The sequence below is a fragment of the Trichoplax adhaerens genome, genomic scaffold, assembly GCF_000150275.1.
Source record: "Trichoplax adhaerens TRIADscaffold_9 genomic scaffold, whole genome shotgun sequence".
In the NCBI taxonomy this organism is placed as follows: Eukaryota; Metazoa; Placozoa; class Uniplacotomia; order Trichoplacea; family Trichoplacidae; genus Trichoplax; species Trichoplax adhaerens.
Window position 1 is genome coordinate 2,716,728 of NW_002060951.1, and position 18,000 is coordinate 2,734,727.

General features: G+C 34.2%; 3 protein-coding genes across 3 annotated transcripts; 2 read left to right on the forward strand and 1 right to left on the reverse strand.

Moving 5' to 3' along the window:
- Window positions 1-477: 477 nt before the first annotated feature.
- Window positions 478-3,369, forward strand: TRIADDRAFT_28707 (uncharacterized protein; the record flags this gene model as incomplete). Its single annotated transcript, XM_002114982.1, has 10 exons — window positions 478-546; window positions 643-684; window positions 1,305-1,411; window positions 1,818-1,919; window positions 2,063-2,163; window positions 2,257-2,351; window positions 2,437-2,499; window positions 2,598-2,663; window positions 2,992-3,186; window positions 3,262-3,369. Coding segments are annotated over 10 exons (948 nt in total), but the record flags the coding sequence as incomplete, so codon positions are not given.
- A 1,874-nt stretch (window positions 3,370-5,243) lies between these two features.
- TRIADDRAFT_28748 (uncharacterized protein) lies at window positions 5,244-13,045 on the reverse strand (the record flags this gene model as incomplete). The annotated part of the gene is made up of 39 exons (XM_002115149.1): window positions 5,244-5,393; window positions 5,601-5,694; window positions 5,784-5,819; window positions 5,922-6,007; window positions 6,090-6,215; window positions 6,309-6,424; window positions 6,838-6,982; window positions 7,201-7,310; window positions 7,401-7,483; window positions 7,571-7,652; window positions 7,785-7,863; window positions 8,097-8,149; window positions 8,266-8,332; window positions 8,464-8,536; window positions 8,619-8,669; window positions 8,746-8,843; window positions 8,909-8,970; window positions 9,040-9,079; window positions 9,187-9,327; window positions 9,393-9,468; window positions 9,539-9,641; window positions 9,755-9,833; window positions 9,949-10,003; window positions 10,102-10,142; window positions 10,266-10,357; window positions 10,445-10,565; window positions 10,671-10,696; window positions 10,781-10,857; window positions 10,965-11,149; window positions 11,228-11,271; window positions 11,358-11,417; window positions 11,489-11,532; window positions 11,626-11,672; window positions 11,765-11,843; window positions 11,976-12,060; window positions 12,167-12,227; window positions 12,332-12,459; window positions 12,643-12,786; window positions 12,871-13,045. Coding segments are annotated over 39 exons (3,414 nt in total), but the record flags the coding sequence as incomplete, so codon positions are not given.
- A 3,267-nt stretch (window positions 13,046-16,312) lies between these two features.
- TRIADDRAFT_28957 (uncharacterized protein) lies at window positions 16,313-17,605 on the forward strand (the record flags this gene model as incomplete). Its single annotated transcript, XM_002114983.1, has 1 exon — window positions 16,313-17,605. One exon carries the CDS (start codon window positions 16,313-16,315, stop codon window positions 17,603-17,605), a length of 1,293 nt encoding a protein of 430 aa, XP_002115019.1.
- Between the last annotated feature and the right edge of the window lie 395 nt (window positions 17,606-18,000).

Consider the following 18,000-nt stretch of genomic DNA (forward strand, 5'->3'; position numbering starts at 1 on the left):
ACAGTACACCAGTGTACATATAATACGTACTGTACTATACCAGTGAAATGGATCTTGACAAATTTAACAGCCCGACACGATATACTGTACTGTACACTGTGTACAGTACGAACAATGTACACTGTACAGTACTGTACAGTATGTCAATAGTAAAGAGACATGTTTTGCGCGCGAATTTAATAAAAAAACAGTGAAAATGGTACAAAGCATACTGCACAGTCTTTCCTTTAATGTACAGTACTGAATGAGCTTCTATATTTTTAAGAAGTTTTAATTCAAAAATTTCGAAAACTTTGTAGCTAACATTAAACACTAAATAACGAATTGAAAATGGATGACCAAAGAGAATCAACTAAAAAATGTTCCAATATTCCTTGGTAGTAATACATGCTAAGTCTATTCAGTAGCCTGCAGTTAATTTTCTGCTACAGTTTTATCTCTATTCTGTAGTAAAATTGTACATCTATCAAATCTAGGATTGAAAAATATCGTCCAAAACAATTGGATGAGGTCGTTGGTAACGAAGATACTATTAGCCGACTGGAGGTGCGAATAAATTGCTAGCGTAAATTTAGTCTAAAATGGCTACGTAGAAAAGTTAGTACGATACGTAAATAAAAACTTCCTATTTTTAACTTGCAGGTATTTGCAAAGGAAGGTAATTTGCCTAATATTGTAATTGCGGTAAGTCTTGTATAATGCTACACAATCATGGCATGTTTGAATGCGTTGTCTTCCACAGTAAAAGACTTTCTTCTGTTTGCTGTAAGGCGTAAATCTGTCTAAGGACACTACAGTAGAAGATAAGCTTGAATTAAGCTTGAGAATGTCCCACATGTACTGTACGTGTATGCATTCAGAGTTGGACACTAATTAATAAAAGTACTTATTATTGAAAAAGTATTTCTCTACGTTCATGATTGCACTTCCATTTCAGTAAGGATCACTAACACCTTTGCCTGAGTAAGCTATATACGTTTATAAGGATTGTCGAAGCTTGGAGTGAGACTGAATTTCGACAAAACTTACTGGTACATATACGTACAGCGCAATACACGCTGGATAGCACATCAAAATTTCATTCGTTGCTCATGTACACTGTAAAGTACGTGGAGCATTGCAATGCCCACGGCCTAATATATATGTACAGTACTGTAATTTCGATATTATTTCCTAACTTACCGTACTGACTAAAATTCCTTATTACATAATGACTAACATTGGTGTACTTACAAATTTTTTTCAGACTGTTTGATGCTCAAATAGCTGAACTCTGCTAAGTATTTGGTGTTGTTTTTATTTAGGGACCTCCTGGAACTGGTAAAACAACAAGTATATTATGCATAGCTAGACAGCTTCTTGGAACTTCAATGAAAGATGCAGTCTTAGAGCTAAATGCTTCAAATGACAGGTAAAATTAGCCCCTCATTATGCTTAATTGGTTCACATTACGCAGCAATAGAGTCGGTGAAGCGAATGCTATTGATCATACTATTTAATCCTAGTACTTTATGCAATTGCTTACGAACTAGTATTAATCAGCAGACTCAGCACTATTATATACTGCTTATATATGTATATTATGAATAGATTTAAGAAATAATTATTTCATGATAATAATAGTCGATACATTCATAATTCACTTTATAAGGGGCAATATTATTTTTAAATACTTGACATTACCAGTGCACCTAAAAGAGAATTATACCTTAATTGTGATGAACAAGAATACATCCGACTACGCAGATCTTACATTTTATAGATAACCATTTACGAAAGTATACCATAATTTAACTTTCTTACTATATGTACTGTAGAGGTATCGACGTGGTGCGTAACAAAATTAAGATGTTTGCGCAAAAGAAGGTTACATTACCTCTTGGCAAACATAAAATTATTATATTAGATGAAGCAGACAGGTATCAGATTTTTCACTCTTTGCTCCATTCCAATTATTCATTGCGTTAAAAAAAATGCGGCTTCGAAGACTGCATCATTTAATATCAGATTAATATGTATTTTGATAATCTCCAACATTAACTATTAATTTACTATTCTTAAGCATGACTGATGGAGCACAGCAGGCATTACGTCGGACAATGGAGATCTATTCGAAGACCACGCGATTTGCTCTAGCTTGTAATACATCTGAAAAAATTATAGGTATTAACCTACGATTCCAGTTTGCTACCTCATCATATTGACCCTATTAGCTTAATTTAAAAAGATTGAGCAGTTTCTAAATCTCTGGTATAGAGCCTATTCAATCGCGATGTGCCGTTTTAAGGTTCACGAGATTAAACGACTCACAAATCTTGGCTAGATTAATGGAAGTTTGTCGGCAAGAAAGCGTAAGGCATTAATCCAATCACTAGACTTTTAACTTCCTCTAAGTTTTATTAAAAAGCCCTTTTTATTTGACCGGCTTTGTTCTAGGTTATTGCTACTAACGATGGCTTAGAAGCAGTGATATTTACTGCTCAGGGAGACATGAGACAGGTTGGTATGTTAATTCCAGTAACACTCATCATTTAGTGATGTTATCAGTGCAATCACTTCATACTACGTCAATACTTTCGATAATGAACATGCTGTAGGCATTAAACAATCTACAGTCAACATACGCTGGATTTGGACACGTAAATAGTGAGAATGTTTTCAAAGTAAGTTTATTGACGAATAGGAATACTGTTTCTTGTAAATGTGTTGGAAAATCTACAGTTTGTCTAAACATGCTATGATAATAATATAAATCGAACAATTACGCTCGAAACATTGTTAAAATATATTACGATTACACGTCATTTTCTATCCATTGCGCGGTATTATGATTTTCTTTTATCATTTTGTTGATATTTTCTCTTAAGTGGAGATTTCCATAGTTAAGTAGATCTATTTAACAATCATTAAATATAAATATTAGTGATTCCATCTATTTAATGCAGCACTTTCTTTTGAATATCATAACTGTACAAAATTTATATGGCGAAGGTATGTGATGAACCACATCCTTTACTTATAAAACAAATGATACAAGCTTCGATTGAATGCAACATTGACGAAGCTTATAAAGTCCTATCTCACTTGTGGCAGCTTGGGTATTCTCCAATTGATATTATCACTAATATCTTTCGTGTGTGTAAAAATTACGATATGCCTGAATACTTAAAGCTGGAATTCATAAAGGTTGCATAATACACATAACTATCATATCATTGGTTATAGTAAACTTATTGCTAACCGATATTGTCACATACATAGGAAATAGGATTTACTCATATGAGAATTGTGGAAGGAATAGACTCTTTACTACAATTGTCCGGATTATTATCAAGAATGTGTATAAAAAGCCTTAAGAACACTGGCTAAGCCAGAATATTCAAGACGTATGTTAAGACAGCATATAATTAATGTTAATGCAGATGGCAAGGTGCTAATATTTTCGAGCTTACGTATATGCCTTGTTCAGATGTTAATGGATATTGTTACATGAAGATTTGAGTTTCTTATTGCAGCGAACTTTGTGCAATCTGAATATCGTTGGGGCGCGGACGCAATTTGTAATGTTTTATATGGAAATGTCTAATAAATCACTTAGTGTTTTCAGTTGTGTATGTTTGTTTTTCGTATCGTCACTACCGGTAATATGTGACAAAGTAAGCCTTGACCTTGCAACTATTTCGTACTTAATTAAGCGATTATCAGTTCCCTGAGCTACGTTTACTTACCATCAGAATCTTGCACACGTAATGTTCTTATAATGAGAACTTTAACTACATCTGCAATGGTAATTAGTAACTAGTAGTGCTTAAATGTAACAGTCATTTAAATAGATGGAATCAGTAGTAAGATGTAACGAGTACTGAAATTTAGCTGGAAATCAACGCTAAAGATAACGGTAGTGGTAGTGGACACCTGTTTGAGGCCCCTGGATCTGGTCCCAGAGATAAAAATCGAATTCTTATTCCTATAATCCGATCCTAGTCTGTAAAACAGCATTTTTCAAATTCGATCAGCAGTGGTGTTTCGATCTAGAAAATAGGTCTGCACGATGTGCGATCGCGCAAACAAAATGCAGTATGCTTGCGTTCCTACACGTAAACGATTAAAAGTACAACCACGATGTCAGTTTGAAATCACTACGGAGTTTGACCGCAATTTCCACCGGCATTATGACCGTGACGTCAGTGTGACTAAAATTTGTAGCAAATAATTGTATAGAAGGAACAGTACTGCTGTACTTTCATGAGTAACACAGAAACGTAGCTTAGGATACAATGTAAACTAATATAATTAAAGCTTGAGTAAAAAGTTCGTGCAAGAACCCTGGCGTATAGCATAGAATACGCTAATGAGGCTTACTATGTCTCCAAAACTTTTTCAATTAACAGACCGACAAAACGCTAATATATGCAAATAGTTAATCGTTAATCAATAATTTTAATGCAAGGTCAGATTCGCTGTTTAACAATGTGCCAGTTAAAAATCCTTTTAACATTTTAGTAAATATAACAGTAATGCTGCGGTACAAAACCGTAACCACTACACCGTAGGTATGTTATATCAATGCACAAGAATAATTATAGCTTGATAAAAGGCCGTAAAATAATTTCCAGCAAATAGATATGAAATTTATCTCCATATTATAATAAGCTTGAGTATTAGTGCCCTCAATAAAGTCAGTCAAAATATATTTCATCCCACCGGTTGGTTAAATTATTGAACACTGGAGCTTTCTCAAATCGCGAAAGAATCAGGAAACACTAACCATGAAATGGTAGCGTAGTAAAGCAAGAGTAAAAATATTCTTGATTAACGCAATTGGGGTCTCTACACATAGCAACGTTAAATAGTATCCCATAGCTTGTTCATTTATCGCTATCACTGTGATAATAAAACAGCAAAATTAAAACTTAATCAGAAGGTCCATCATACTATGCATTCGAATTTATAAACACTACCTGGTCTCAGGAGTTGCTAATGGAGCTGAAGTCGAAAGATTTTGTAGACCATTGATCATATTTATGAATTGAGCAATTTGATTATTGTCATGACCAATTTCAGTCGGCTTAACAAACATGTAAAACAAACAATATATTACTGTTCGGATCTATTAAAGCAGTTAATGCCTTAGTTACATTACGCAAACTAAAATGCAAACTCACTATATCAGCGACTTGATTCTGGTTTATGCCAGCAGTTAATTCCTTAATCTACATGATATCGAGCATATGCATCAATTTTCACGAGAATATATTGCAGTATAACATCGGTAATGTAGTGCAATGAAGATCGCAATACAAAGCTACCTTTTTCTGCATTACAACTGCCTGTCCAGTCAGGCGATTTAGAAACTCAGAACTCTCCTTAGTACGGTCATCCTTTTCTCCAAACTAACAAAAGTTATCGTACCGTCAGATAGTATCATTATTATATGAATATTGCAAAACATTCAATCAGTTATACGTTTTAATATCACATTATTGGTAACACTATATTACGTTACTTATTGTAAAGATATCTTTGAATAACGTACAACAGATGCCAAATATACCAGTGTACGAATATATCTTAAGTTTTTAAGGAACAATATATCACACCTTGCCGTTATAAATATTGAATACTTGTTTTTCGTGATGCATCGCTGAACGAAAGTCACAGGCAGTAGATTTAACGATAGCTAAAAGATGATGGCTAAATTCAAGTACGATTATAAGGCACAAGAGTTTAAAAGCTTAGATAGTTAAAGAAATTACAGTACAACACTTTTATGTAGCATGTACCTAATTGCGGCATTGATACTATCATCTCCATAATATCTAGGATTTAGCGAAAGCACGATATTAAACAAAATTGATACACTTTCGAATTATCTTAATCGAATTTTTCAGTTGTCGTATCAATACTAAAAGTTACATTACCGTTGTTGGATTTCCAAAGCGTTTATTAAAAATTGGATAGCGTTTTGACTATTTTCAGTAGCAAATAATATCAGTCCAATGTTACTCTAAATCAAATTAAGACAACCAGTTACTGGCAACAAATTCATAAGAGTACATTTAATTATTACAGCAAATGCTCAAACTTACATCGATTGTAGCCATATCTGGATGATCTTCGCCAAAAACCAAACATGTTAGGTAACGTGCACGATACATCAAACGCAGTGCAACACGTTTTTGGCCAGCAGCATGGCAATATAACGACAAATGCACCTAAAATAAAGGGCCAATGTAATTAATTATTTAAGGATTGATAAATCTATATGCGTATTTATGCTTAAATATAAGGATAATAAAGGTACGTACGTAAGCAATGATAGTTTCTTGACTGTCAACACCAAATAATCTTTCACTCACTATAGTTGCTTTCTTTTGAAAACAGACAGCCTGCGAATAAAATAATCTAGTAAATTTTTCTAGAACTTCGTAACAATTTTAATCTCAATGTTAGAATTTTATCCTAACCACCGAAGACAGTCAGGTTATATCGATCTAATAAAAATAATCTCACCTGAACAGGATCATCACAACTGTGATGAATTCGAGCAATAGATCTACATAATAACAAGTAAAGACTTGATTTCATCAATATTGCTCTAAAATTAATATAATGTCCTAAACTTTACAGTAACATCCAACGAGTACTCAGTATAGCGTATATGTTAGGAATCATTACAAACTTCATAACTATTTTTATTTCATCACAGACCGCTGGATATAAGATTATGAGTACACAATTTTTTATGTCTGTTACCTTTGTTCCTTAAGTTCAATAACACGACCAAAATTGCGACAAAGCTATATTTAATTTTAGAATTTAGAAATAACCTGAAACATGCAAAAACATCAGGATGTAGCGGCCCATAAACTTGCTGAAAAATTGCTAGCGCCTCAATGAGTACATCTAGAGCTTCCTGAATTAGGCCTGTGATATACGAATATATCATAAAAAAATAAAGATATAAATAAAATTTGCAGTGCTAATACCTGTTAAGGCATACGCCTACAATAGGACGTTTACAATGTAAGTAACAAGCAAATTTAGCCAATTCTTGAGCAAGGTTCCTTACCAGCTTGTAGTCTTTGCTGAGCAATTTCGAAAGCAGTCTCCGTATAATTTAACGCCTTGAAAATTTAAACATTCTATGTTTACTTCTAAGCAGAATGTCTATTTTGAAAGGCAATCTCCGGTACTAACCTTCGGATTTAAGTGCTTTACACGGGGAATAATATTCACTATGTCATCGTCATTAAAGGTTAAGACCTTTTTATTATCAAATATATATTCTCGAAGGACTACCTGAACGCCTAAAATAAAGCATAAATCGATCTTGTAGTAAACAATCTATTCTGGTGATGACTCAAACCCATATCTATCACAGCGGTTCCTTTCCGTACCTGTTTGCATACAAAAAGCGCGCAAAACAGATATTCTCTGCAACTTTGCTAGGTATTGGCCAGGAATATTATCACTTTGAATTCTTTAAAATTAGAATAAGAGTTCATTAACTTTCCTTTAGCTACAAAGCAAACGTTAATTGATAATGCTGAAGCACAGGTACACATACTGTGGTATTTCATATCCAAAATAAGTGGAAATTTCGGAGGATATTTGCTTCCATAAATCTTCAGGTGATAAAGAAATCCATCCTACTAAGTATGCCATCAAAATTTACGCCCTTATTAAATCATTCTATTCGAATTATTAAATTACTCGTATCATATACGCCTAGGTTTTTATAAAATGATTTGAAAATACTTCGAAGTAACTCATCGACTAACGCAAATCAGATTTATCTTGTGCTAAGTTGTGGGGTTTTGTATGCTTCTTTCTATTCTTCTTTTTCTTTGATGGTCGTAACTAATACAGAAGAAGCAGACTTAATTGACATCTCCGTATAGGTTAGATATAGGTTATAAATAAATTGAAATACTTGTATACGATGTAATGTACATACATCATTTGGTATATTCGGTAATGGATTATTAACAGAGCCCTAGTAACCAGGAAAGTGATAAACACGAAGTATGTAAAAGAAATATACTCAAAACGATTTAAAAATAAATGGGTATCAAGCATGAAAATTCAATTACCAGGAAGCAGTTTAAAAAATGAGAGATGGCGCAAGATAAAACACGGAAGCTGGCTAGAATTGGTAGTAGTGAAGAGTAATTTATTGGTTTATAAATTTAACTGCAATTTTGACTACGGCATATTACATATAGTCTATCAAAATCAATAAGTTTAGCAGCAACATCGTACTACGTCTTATCAGCTCTTTAAAGGTTCTCTTTGCAATCCTAGTAATCATTTCCGTCAAGCACAGTTTCTAGTTTTAAAAAAATTTTAATATAAACCTTAATTTCTGAAATGTTATATTTTGTCGAAAAAGATTTAAGCATCTAACTGCAAACAAATCAGACAAATTAATAGATAAAACTATCGCCACATCGGACTTACATAAACATAAGACAGTTCCGGCGTATTAGCAATTAAAGATGCTATATAGCCAATGTAGCGAATATTGATACCCCTATAAAGATATTTAGTAACATCAAATTACCCCGAAAAATGGATAATGTATCATCTTTAAGTTAAATAGCCAAATAAGGCACCTTTGATGCAATACATCCTTAAACGAATTTCCATCGACCGGACTAGTCAGACTTTTCAGTTCTTCAATCTTCAAAAGTTAGAGTCCATGTTTAATGTATGATTTACCGTATAGGCGAATTTAAGCACTTAAATATAACAGCTTGTACCGTTTTAGGGATAATACTTTCAACTAAGAATTTGGCTGCATCATGAGCGAGTGATTTATCCTTTCCCAAAGCTTCACTCTAGATGTGAAAAATTAAGACTTTACTATGGAGTTACAGCGATATCACCTTTAGAGCAATAGTACCTCAGATTCCGAAAACTTTATGTTGGGTGTAAATAGGTCGGGATTAAACCTAATATCAAGTTCTATAATCCATACAAGAGTTACTTTTTAATTAAATAAACTTAAAACGCGGCATGCGAGTTTCAATTTACCAGTACTAGAGTATGAACCCACAGCAGCGGCAGCTTTTTTCTTTGCTTCTATTACTTTTTCATCTGAGAAAATATTAGAATAAACTGTAATTAATCATTCAAAAAGATTTGGTTTGAGTAAAGCAATGTAAGCTTAAAATACTATACGGTACTTTGATTTTGTCCCTCGTTAGGTCCGTTACTATCACTTAATTCATTTTTGCCACCTTCTTTAATTTCTTCTGTAGATGGTAACGATTCCACCGGAAGTTCACTTAAAGCTTCATTTCCATGTTGATCAACTCCGTCCTTAAAATGTATCAAACCTAGTTATTCTGAGCTGCAAATATATAAAAGTATGCTTCTGAAGACACCTTATCTTTAAATTGCTTTTGCTGATCAGCGTAAGAGTATATGGCGACAAGTCTCCAGTACAGCATGTATCGACCTCTGAAAAGAATAAATGTGTTTCCATAAACTCACTCTTCCATTTTAGTAGATGATCTATAAAATTACGTACGCAATAAAAGCTTCCACGAGCTCACGACGTAAACGAGACAAGCAGTGCCCATGGTTCAAAGGAAAATATTTACGGGGTTTATCATCATGATTACTCTCATTTGCTATAAATATACCCATAAAAGAAGCTTATTATTAATTATAATGTACATTATATCTAAGCAATACTTTATTGATAGCTAGACCTTTTACCATCTTTAAAGAAATCTCTACGTACCCTCAATGAAGTTTACATCTATTGGTAATGTTTTAATTAAATCAACAATATATCGTCTTCGATCGTATCCAAGGATGCCCTACGCAGTTAATAAATTTATGTAAATTCATCAGAAAAGCCAAATTAAAGCTTAAACTTATCAGAAATACAAATAAACGTGTGTATTTATATATTTCTTTATGAACAAAACGCACTTTTAATTCTATAGATGACCAAATTTTAACGTCTTGATCAAATTTGTCTACGACGCTAGCAAAAAAAAAAGTTAAGTACACATAAACACGTCGTGTTAAAAATGTTATGTTATCTATACAAACATATATAATACTGGTAATCATAAGATATACCTAATCGGTCGAACTCGAAATAATTGTGAATATTTCTTCAACTAGAAATAATTAAGATAATATAAGCAATAAGCACCACAAGAATTCATAGCTTGTATCTTCACGATTAAATACATATTGCAATTATGCCTATCTTACAAAGAACTGTCGAATATTTACTTCACCTGCTCTATAAAAACTTCATCTGCAGCTATGGTTAAACCTGAATCGATGGAACCATAAATTACAGAGTTCTCCTGACTTCGGTTGAGAATACCTACAGTTACAATCATATAAATAGATCATTATTTCATAAAATGAAGTTTAGGCTTGTGCTGCAATAAACAATGACATGATAAAGAACCTGGAATTAAAGATTGAGCAATGATTCTCCGACCACAGTAGTCTATTACGGCAGTTTCAAGCGTATGTAAGCCATCAACGTCTAACTTTTGAACGAAGTCTATCGCATGTACGTCTTGCCCCTAAGAATAGCGTGAAATCATAAAGCGGTGATTCTAGCTATAACTACTAACCTTGAAGGCTGTTATTCTTAAAGGAAAATACTACTTAGCGAAAGTGATACTTACCGCAGCCCGATAGGCAGCTATGTCGCCTACATGACGTATGTAACATAAATTTAAATTTATGAAAAATAATCAAGTATTTTCATAATTTAGTAATATATATATGGACTTACCTCCAAGTTGCTTATATTGATCACGACAATCTACAGCAAAGCTGAAGAAGATGTTATTCCAAATATATAGTCGTAGCCTGTTTAAGATAATAAACAGCGGTATCACAATTTAAAGCTAAAGCTCAAAATAAAAATTAAGGTACAAGATATACTTAAATATAAATATATTGTGAAAAGGTATGACCTCTCTGGTTCAGCTGGATTCATTGCAACAACATTTCCATCTACTACAGCGATAGCACCCTTCGTAGCTACAGCCACGAAGTCCGTATTAACTCTAAATATGGTCCGATCTCGCTCAATTTTTTCTTGAATTGTTTCTGTCGGCATTTCTTTAGCTGATTGAAAATCATCATTCCAATCGCGTAACTGTAAGGTGTTTACGTAAGTTAAATTTACTCTCCACAAAAAATTTAAGAATTTTAATATTTTCTATGTATTGTATACCTGCCCTGCTAGGTGCTCCTCATATCCAACTCTAGCAAACGAATCTGTAATGAAACGTCCGATATAATTACAAAATTATGACCAAAGAAATTATTTGCATTGTAAATAGACATAATAGCGCAGAACATACAATCTTCCGCTCGCTGTTTATCATAACCGTGATCTAATTTTGGCACCGCCCATGGAAAAACTGAAAATTTCGAAAATAAATTATTAATTTACATTAAAATAGATTTAATAAAATAAATAATTAGATTATACCTTGGTAAGGCGTAGGAACAAGTTCTAGAGGATTCGTCTTAAGACTATAAATTTATTATCCATATCGCCATTAAATTAATTAATAGGGTAAAAACATTTAAAGCTACAATCGTTATTAGCACCATGTTAGCACTAACCTGACTTTTTGAAGAATTAAGAAATTCTTCTTAAACAAAGGGCTTATCTAATGGTAAGTTATACATAATAAGCAAAGCACAATTTATGGATGACATCGAAACCTCTTTCATAAAAGCAGAAAATCTGTTGTTATGATACCCTATTTAGTAATCCAGCTAAAGTGTGGCTAAGAGGAAACTCAGAACTTGGAGCAGGATTGAAAATGTGATCTTTAGTCCTGATAATAAGACATAAAGATAAAGATATAGATCAAATCTATTTACTCAACATCAGCTTAGATCTTAAGTATCATTCACTTCAAATTGACAGTATACCTTAGAAATATAATAAACCTTGTTACTAGCATTACCTATTGACAAAAAAGCCAGTTATTGATGCTGTGATATTATAAGTTTCACCTTCTAAGGTCTCCACGTTGACATACATTAAATCACCTAATATCAGATGATCGAATAAAGTTGTTACTTTAAGCAATTAATAAAGGAAAGGAAACGCAAAGTTTACAATCGAATTGCAACTTTATTATCTCTAGCGTCGAACCTTGTAGTTTCCGATTAGGGGGAGGTGGATTCCATCCGCTAGTTGATAACTCCTTCAAACACTGCGAAGGCTTTATTTAAAGAATGATAAATCATGTCTGTTCCTACACAACATTTATATAAATTTTGTATACAAATTATTTTGTAACTCTCAAGGATAGCTTACATCTTGGTATGATTCATTAAAGTATAATGGAGTAAGAGGTACGCCGTTAGAAGTTGCGCTGCCAGGAATTAGATAACATGGAGGTGCGCAATCCAGTTGCGATTCTTTAGTTGAACCTTTTTTCAATGCTTCCTCTGGAAACGGAATACAAAAAATATGGTATACAGTAAAATGAGAAATTTTTACGGTATATTTTTGTCGTGACCGAGCTATGCTCTGAGTACAGCATCTGGATTCAAACAATTGTACGGCTGCAGTAAAATTTTGTCGCTTGTGCTATGTAAATTACATCTGTACTTTACAATTCAGACCTTCAATATCAATCTCTGTTATTCCACTTAAAAATGTTAATGACATATTATCTTGAGCAGTATAAGCGTTGACTCTGGAGAAACTGGTCAGCAGATCACGTAAACGTCTTAGATGAATTTTTACATCCCGCAGATTATATTCCTCTAAAAATTATAATATTTTATAAATCATAATGTGTAATGTTGATCGTAGGTATCAACTATTTAAAATTTGAGCGAATTACATACCATCCATCAGGCGAATCAATGACCCATCATCAATATCTTGCAATTTTCCTATCACGGCCAATTCATCTAAACGCACTCCATCAACATTTTGTAGAGAGTAACAAGTCCTATCGCATGTCTCCGGCCGATCAGAAATATAATCGCGTAGTTCCATAAGTCTCTCATATGTTGACACCTACCATAAGAACAATAGTCCATTATTACTAATAAAATCCCTTAAGAGCGAGGCAATTAATGCTAATATCAATCTAAAAAACTACAAACCATCGTTCAGTTTAAACTCACATACTTCGGTAAGTACAGTAATAAAATCTAATCTCACATATCTACAGTTTCAACTACTTCACACGTTCATACACTACAGAATATATTACTGTTGTAGGTAACTGTGGCAGTGTCCAAAGATCAACGTAAAATAACGTTCACATAACATACAGGACAGCACTAACACATCCCTTGCGTACTTGACAGTGACGAGTCATCAATAATATTTAGAGCTCAAACTACAAATTAAACGGATCAGTCAAACTTATCTACCCATCAGGAATTAGCGTAATTGATACTACATTGTGTTCAAGGTGCGCTATTTCGTCATTGACATACACTTAGCTTTAACGGTTCAGGTATACCAGGTAAAGAAAGTTGTAAGGTTATTTCTGATTGTCGATATAGAAAAGTGGTGTATTAGAATTCTATGCGTAAGCAAAGGTAGCAATGATAAAAACCTACCGTACGTTTAAAAACTTAGTGCTCAAGTTAACGAAGTTATAAACTCACCTCTTACGTCCATACTTTGGTCTTGTTCCGAGGCATCATTTTCAGTGTTCGCATTTTTTGTTGCGGCAAGCTCAGGTGCTTTCTCACCGCCATTGTCAGAAACAACATTTGATTCATTATCAGCTGCTGTTGGCATGGCAGGCTAAATAGTCAGTTATGATCAAAGTTACTAGGTGCATACTCGTACACGTATACAGGTATAGTCTTATTACAAGCCTCATATCTTGCAACATGTTAATAGCTAAGGCAGAATAAAAGAATTTGCACGATATATCTCGTAAAGTGAAATACAGTAAATTATTGTCAATCACAATCCGAGAGCCAGTATCTATACTCCTTTACCGTTAATCTCCATTACACTTCACATAATATATGATAATAATAACAGTCATAGAAACTTAGAAAATTTAAGCACATATTGCACCACTTAGTTTGGTCAGCAAAATGTTCGCAATCTCTGAAGACTAACCATAATCTATAAAATTTTTAGATTTACTTTTAAGTGTATTGCCTTAAATATCACGCTGTACTGTATACTGGTATTACCGTCTGTATCTTTAAGTTAAAGTCCCTAACAAAGCCACAGATTCCAAATTACAGTATTGAAGAATGATAGTAGAGTAAATGTAATCGCAGATGTAATATTGCTATCCAGCTCCTTAGCGCAGGATTCAATGGCTGTTCGGCAGTTTACAGTTGTGCAATAATGTGCATACGGTATGATGCAATGAGGTCTGCAGGTTCGTGGAGGTGAGCTTAGATCACATGTGAAACATGTTGAGTATCTGAGATTGCGCATTCGCGAAACTAGCAAAAGCATGCAGATATACTGTACAGAACTGCATACTGTATACAAAAGTGGTAACTAGTAAGTAGTAACATTGTGTAAGAAAGCGCAGTTCGGCAGCTGGCAGTTTAAAGAAAGTGGGGCGGTACTATCAGAGCTCTAGGCCGACTGTGCAAGAAAGCATTTGGCCCTCTTCGGCTACCGTACGATTGAGATAACCTCTGGACAGACAGTGCTAATGTACAGTACTATACAGTAGACCGGTATTACGACGTGAGTTGTATGATGGTTGGAGCGAGCGTACATGTAACAGCGACTGAGAGTTTGTATTGGAAACTTTAAAGAAATATAATTATTCAATACAGTACTGCAATAAAAAGTAATAAAAATATCAAAAGCCAATTTCCCAAGGTTGTACTGATCTGTCTGTATGGAATTTGAGCCAAATTGAAAGTACATTTCTTCAAAATTTGAAGATATAATTGAAGGCTGAACATCTTTCAACCATTTTAGAGGGCTTGCTACGCCCCTGCAATAGTGGTCTCATTTGAAAAGGCACAGCACCTGTACAGTGTACAGTGTAATTTATCTGAAAAGAAAATAATCACGTTCAGTATAGTGCTCTACGGTGGCCCAGAAGGCTCATACGGTACAGCCGGACAGTACTGTACAGTACAGTGTACAGGTGTGCTGTAGCTGCAATGACAATCGGTCCAAGTCCTCTGCAATGATTAACCTTAACCTTTACAGTATAACAATACAGAAAACACTGTAAAAAAAATGAGGGCTGCAATGAATACTGTACAGTACAGTACAGTACAGTACACTATCCTGCATAACTGGAGAGCTCGCCACGCCCATGATTAATGCCTCGCCTCATGTACTCTACAGTACGCTGTACTGTACTGTACAGTACTTGCTTGCTACGCCCCTGCAATAGTGGTCTCATTTGAAAAGGCACAGAAGCTGTACTGTACTGTACTACTGTACAGTATACTGTACAGTACAGTACAGTACAGTACCATGGGATAATTAAATGTACTGTACTGTAAGTACTGTATTGTGCTATTGCCACACCCTGAAAAATGATCACGCCACTCCGTTCTACGTGCCTTGTGCGACGGTTGAAATGGCATTGTCAATTGTCCATGTGATAGAATGTGCACATTCAGCAGGCTGAAAGCCTAAAACTGCACTGTTGCCGGTTGCTATGTGCCCCCTGTATAATTGCATTTATCCAATATACAGGTTATACACTCTAAGGTCAGTACGACGCGACGTCAAAGTAGGGGACCCCAAGTTCCGAAGTTGAGCTGAAATCTAAAAAGTCTGTTCATCTTTTAGATCGATACCAAAATTAATTCAATATCGAAGGTAAAGGACATCTGATATCTGAGTTTTATTACAATTGTAGCTGGTTATCTATTTTATTTCAAGAATACAGATAATATACAATCCTGTTATTAGTGTAAGCTAGAGACCCTTTCTCTAAGGGTCTCTCTAGTGTAAGCCTTTCGACTGGATCTTGAGCGTTTCCAAGTGTTAAAATCCCTATACGAGTTGTCCAGCTGTTTCTTATTATTTTTAATTTCTCTGCTTTTGGTTCAGTACAGTATTTCCTAATTTATTAACTTTTCTTGCGTAGTGTTAGTTAATCTTGATTTTATTTAGCCTACTGTACTAATGTACTATATCTAAATATTCAATTTAAATACATCCCCTGCCGTATTCTGCTCACTACTCACCGTTACATCATAATTTGCTGTTTACTTAATTGTTACAACAATACTCGATTAAGTATCATTTACACTAACACAGTTCTACTACTACACGTACTACATTTATAGGATACATATTGCGTGTGTAATTGTTACGAAAATGGCTCCCAACCCTGAAGAAACTTTAACTCATCGAACCACCCTGAAAGAGGAATCACTAAAAGATTCAGGACGTGCACTACTTGCCATTGACGGTAAATGGTACGATGTTACAAGCTTCGTGCCTCGTCATCCGGGTGGAGATATTATCAAAGAATTTATCGGTAAAGACGCTACGGATGTGTTCTTTGCTAATCATCCGCAAGCATTTGAATTACTAAAGCACCGTAAACCTGTCGGCGACTACACCTCTAAGAAACCACCATCAAAGGCTATGCAAGAGTATCGAAATTTACTTAAATATTTTCTAGAAAACAACTATTATTATCCGTCCAATTCTTGGCTCTTACAGAAATGGTCAGTGCCTTTTACTATCTTGGCTGCTGTGATCTATGGGGTTGTTAATAGCAAAAGCCTATTCGTACATTGTTTATGCGGATTAGGATTAGCTTGGTTTTGGCAACAATGCGGATTTTTTTTACACGATTTTCAACACAGTCAAATCTTTAAATCGCGATTCTGGAATAGAGTTGGTGGATTTCTTTCCGGCACTGTTGCAATAGGTATTAATAGCGATTGGTGGAGAGAAGAACATTTCGCGCACCATAGTCTAACAAATACTTTAGTTGAAGGTGTTGGGGTAACCGATCCTCAAATGACTGAAGAAGTTTGGGCTCAAAATGAAAGATTGTTACAATTTTTCAATACAAAACTTCAAAAATTTTTTATAAAAATCCAGTGGTTGACCTTTATTCCTTTGGCAGTTGTCTTTGGCCGCCCTGCAGTAATTGTTGATGCATTCCATTTAGAGACTCGTTGGTATCAGTGGGTTGGACTACTATTGCATTTTATATGGACAGGTTTCTTAATCAGCTTTCTCCCTAACTGGACACATATTGGACTTATGTATTTATTTGCCTGCTTAGGAGAAGGTGTATTGCATGTGCAACTTATTTTAAATCATTACTCTAAACCATTTCATGATCGAGACGAAACCATGAATATGAATTTTTTTGAATGGCAATGTGAAACTTGTCAAAACATTGATAACCCTGAATGGTTTGACTTTTTCCATGGTGGCCTCAATTTGCATATTGAACATCATCTATTCCCTAAACTTCCTAGAAGCACGTACCGAGAGGTTCAGAAAATGGTTAAAGATATTTGCAGACGTAACAATATTTACTACGATGAAGTACCGTTCTTTCAAACTCTGTGGAATACTATCGCTAATCTGAAAAGAATCAGCGAGAAAATAACATTTAAAGATATCGTTAAAGCAATGCGACCGTAAAAAATTGTTAATTTTATTAGATAGTTTCGCTAAGACTTATTACATTATTATTGGTTATATGGAATTTTGTTATGAAATAGCTTTATAGTGAATATTTAAATCGAATTATTTGTACATTTCTTACAAGTTTTATTTCGTCTTATTTGTAAGCTTGCAATTTACAGTATACCGGATCTTTAAAGATAGCCGTGCAATATTTTCTGTATTACTAATGCTATATTCAAATAGGTTACATTTAAAGATTTAATTCGCCAAAATTTTATCTAGCAATGAAATATCTCCGTAATTACCTCTCTGGTAGTAGGTTCTACGTAGAATTTATAATTTTATCTTGCTAACGTATTACAGAGTACATCGGTGTATGTAATATCAGTACTTAATTGAATCCAAACATT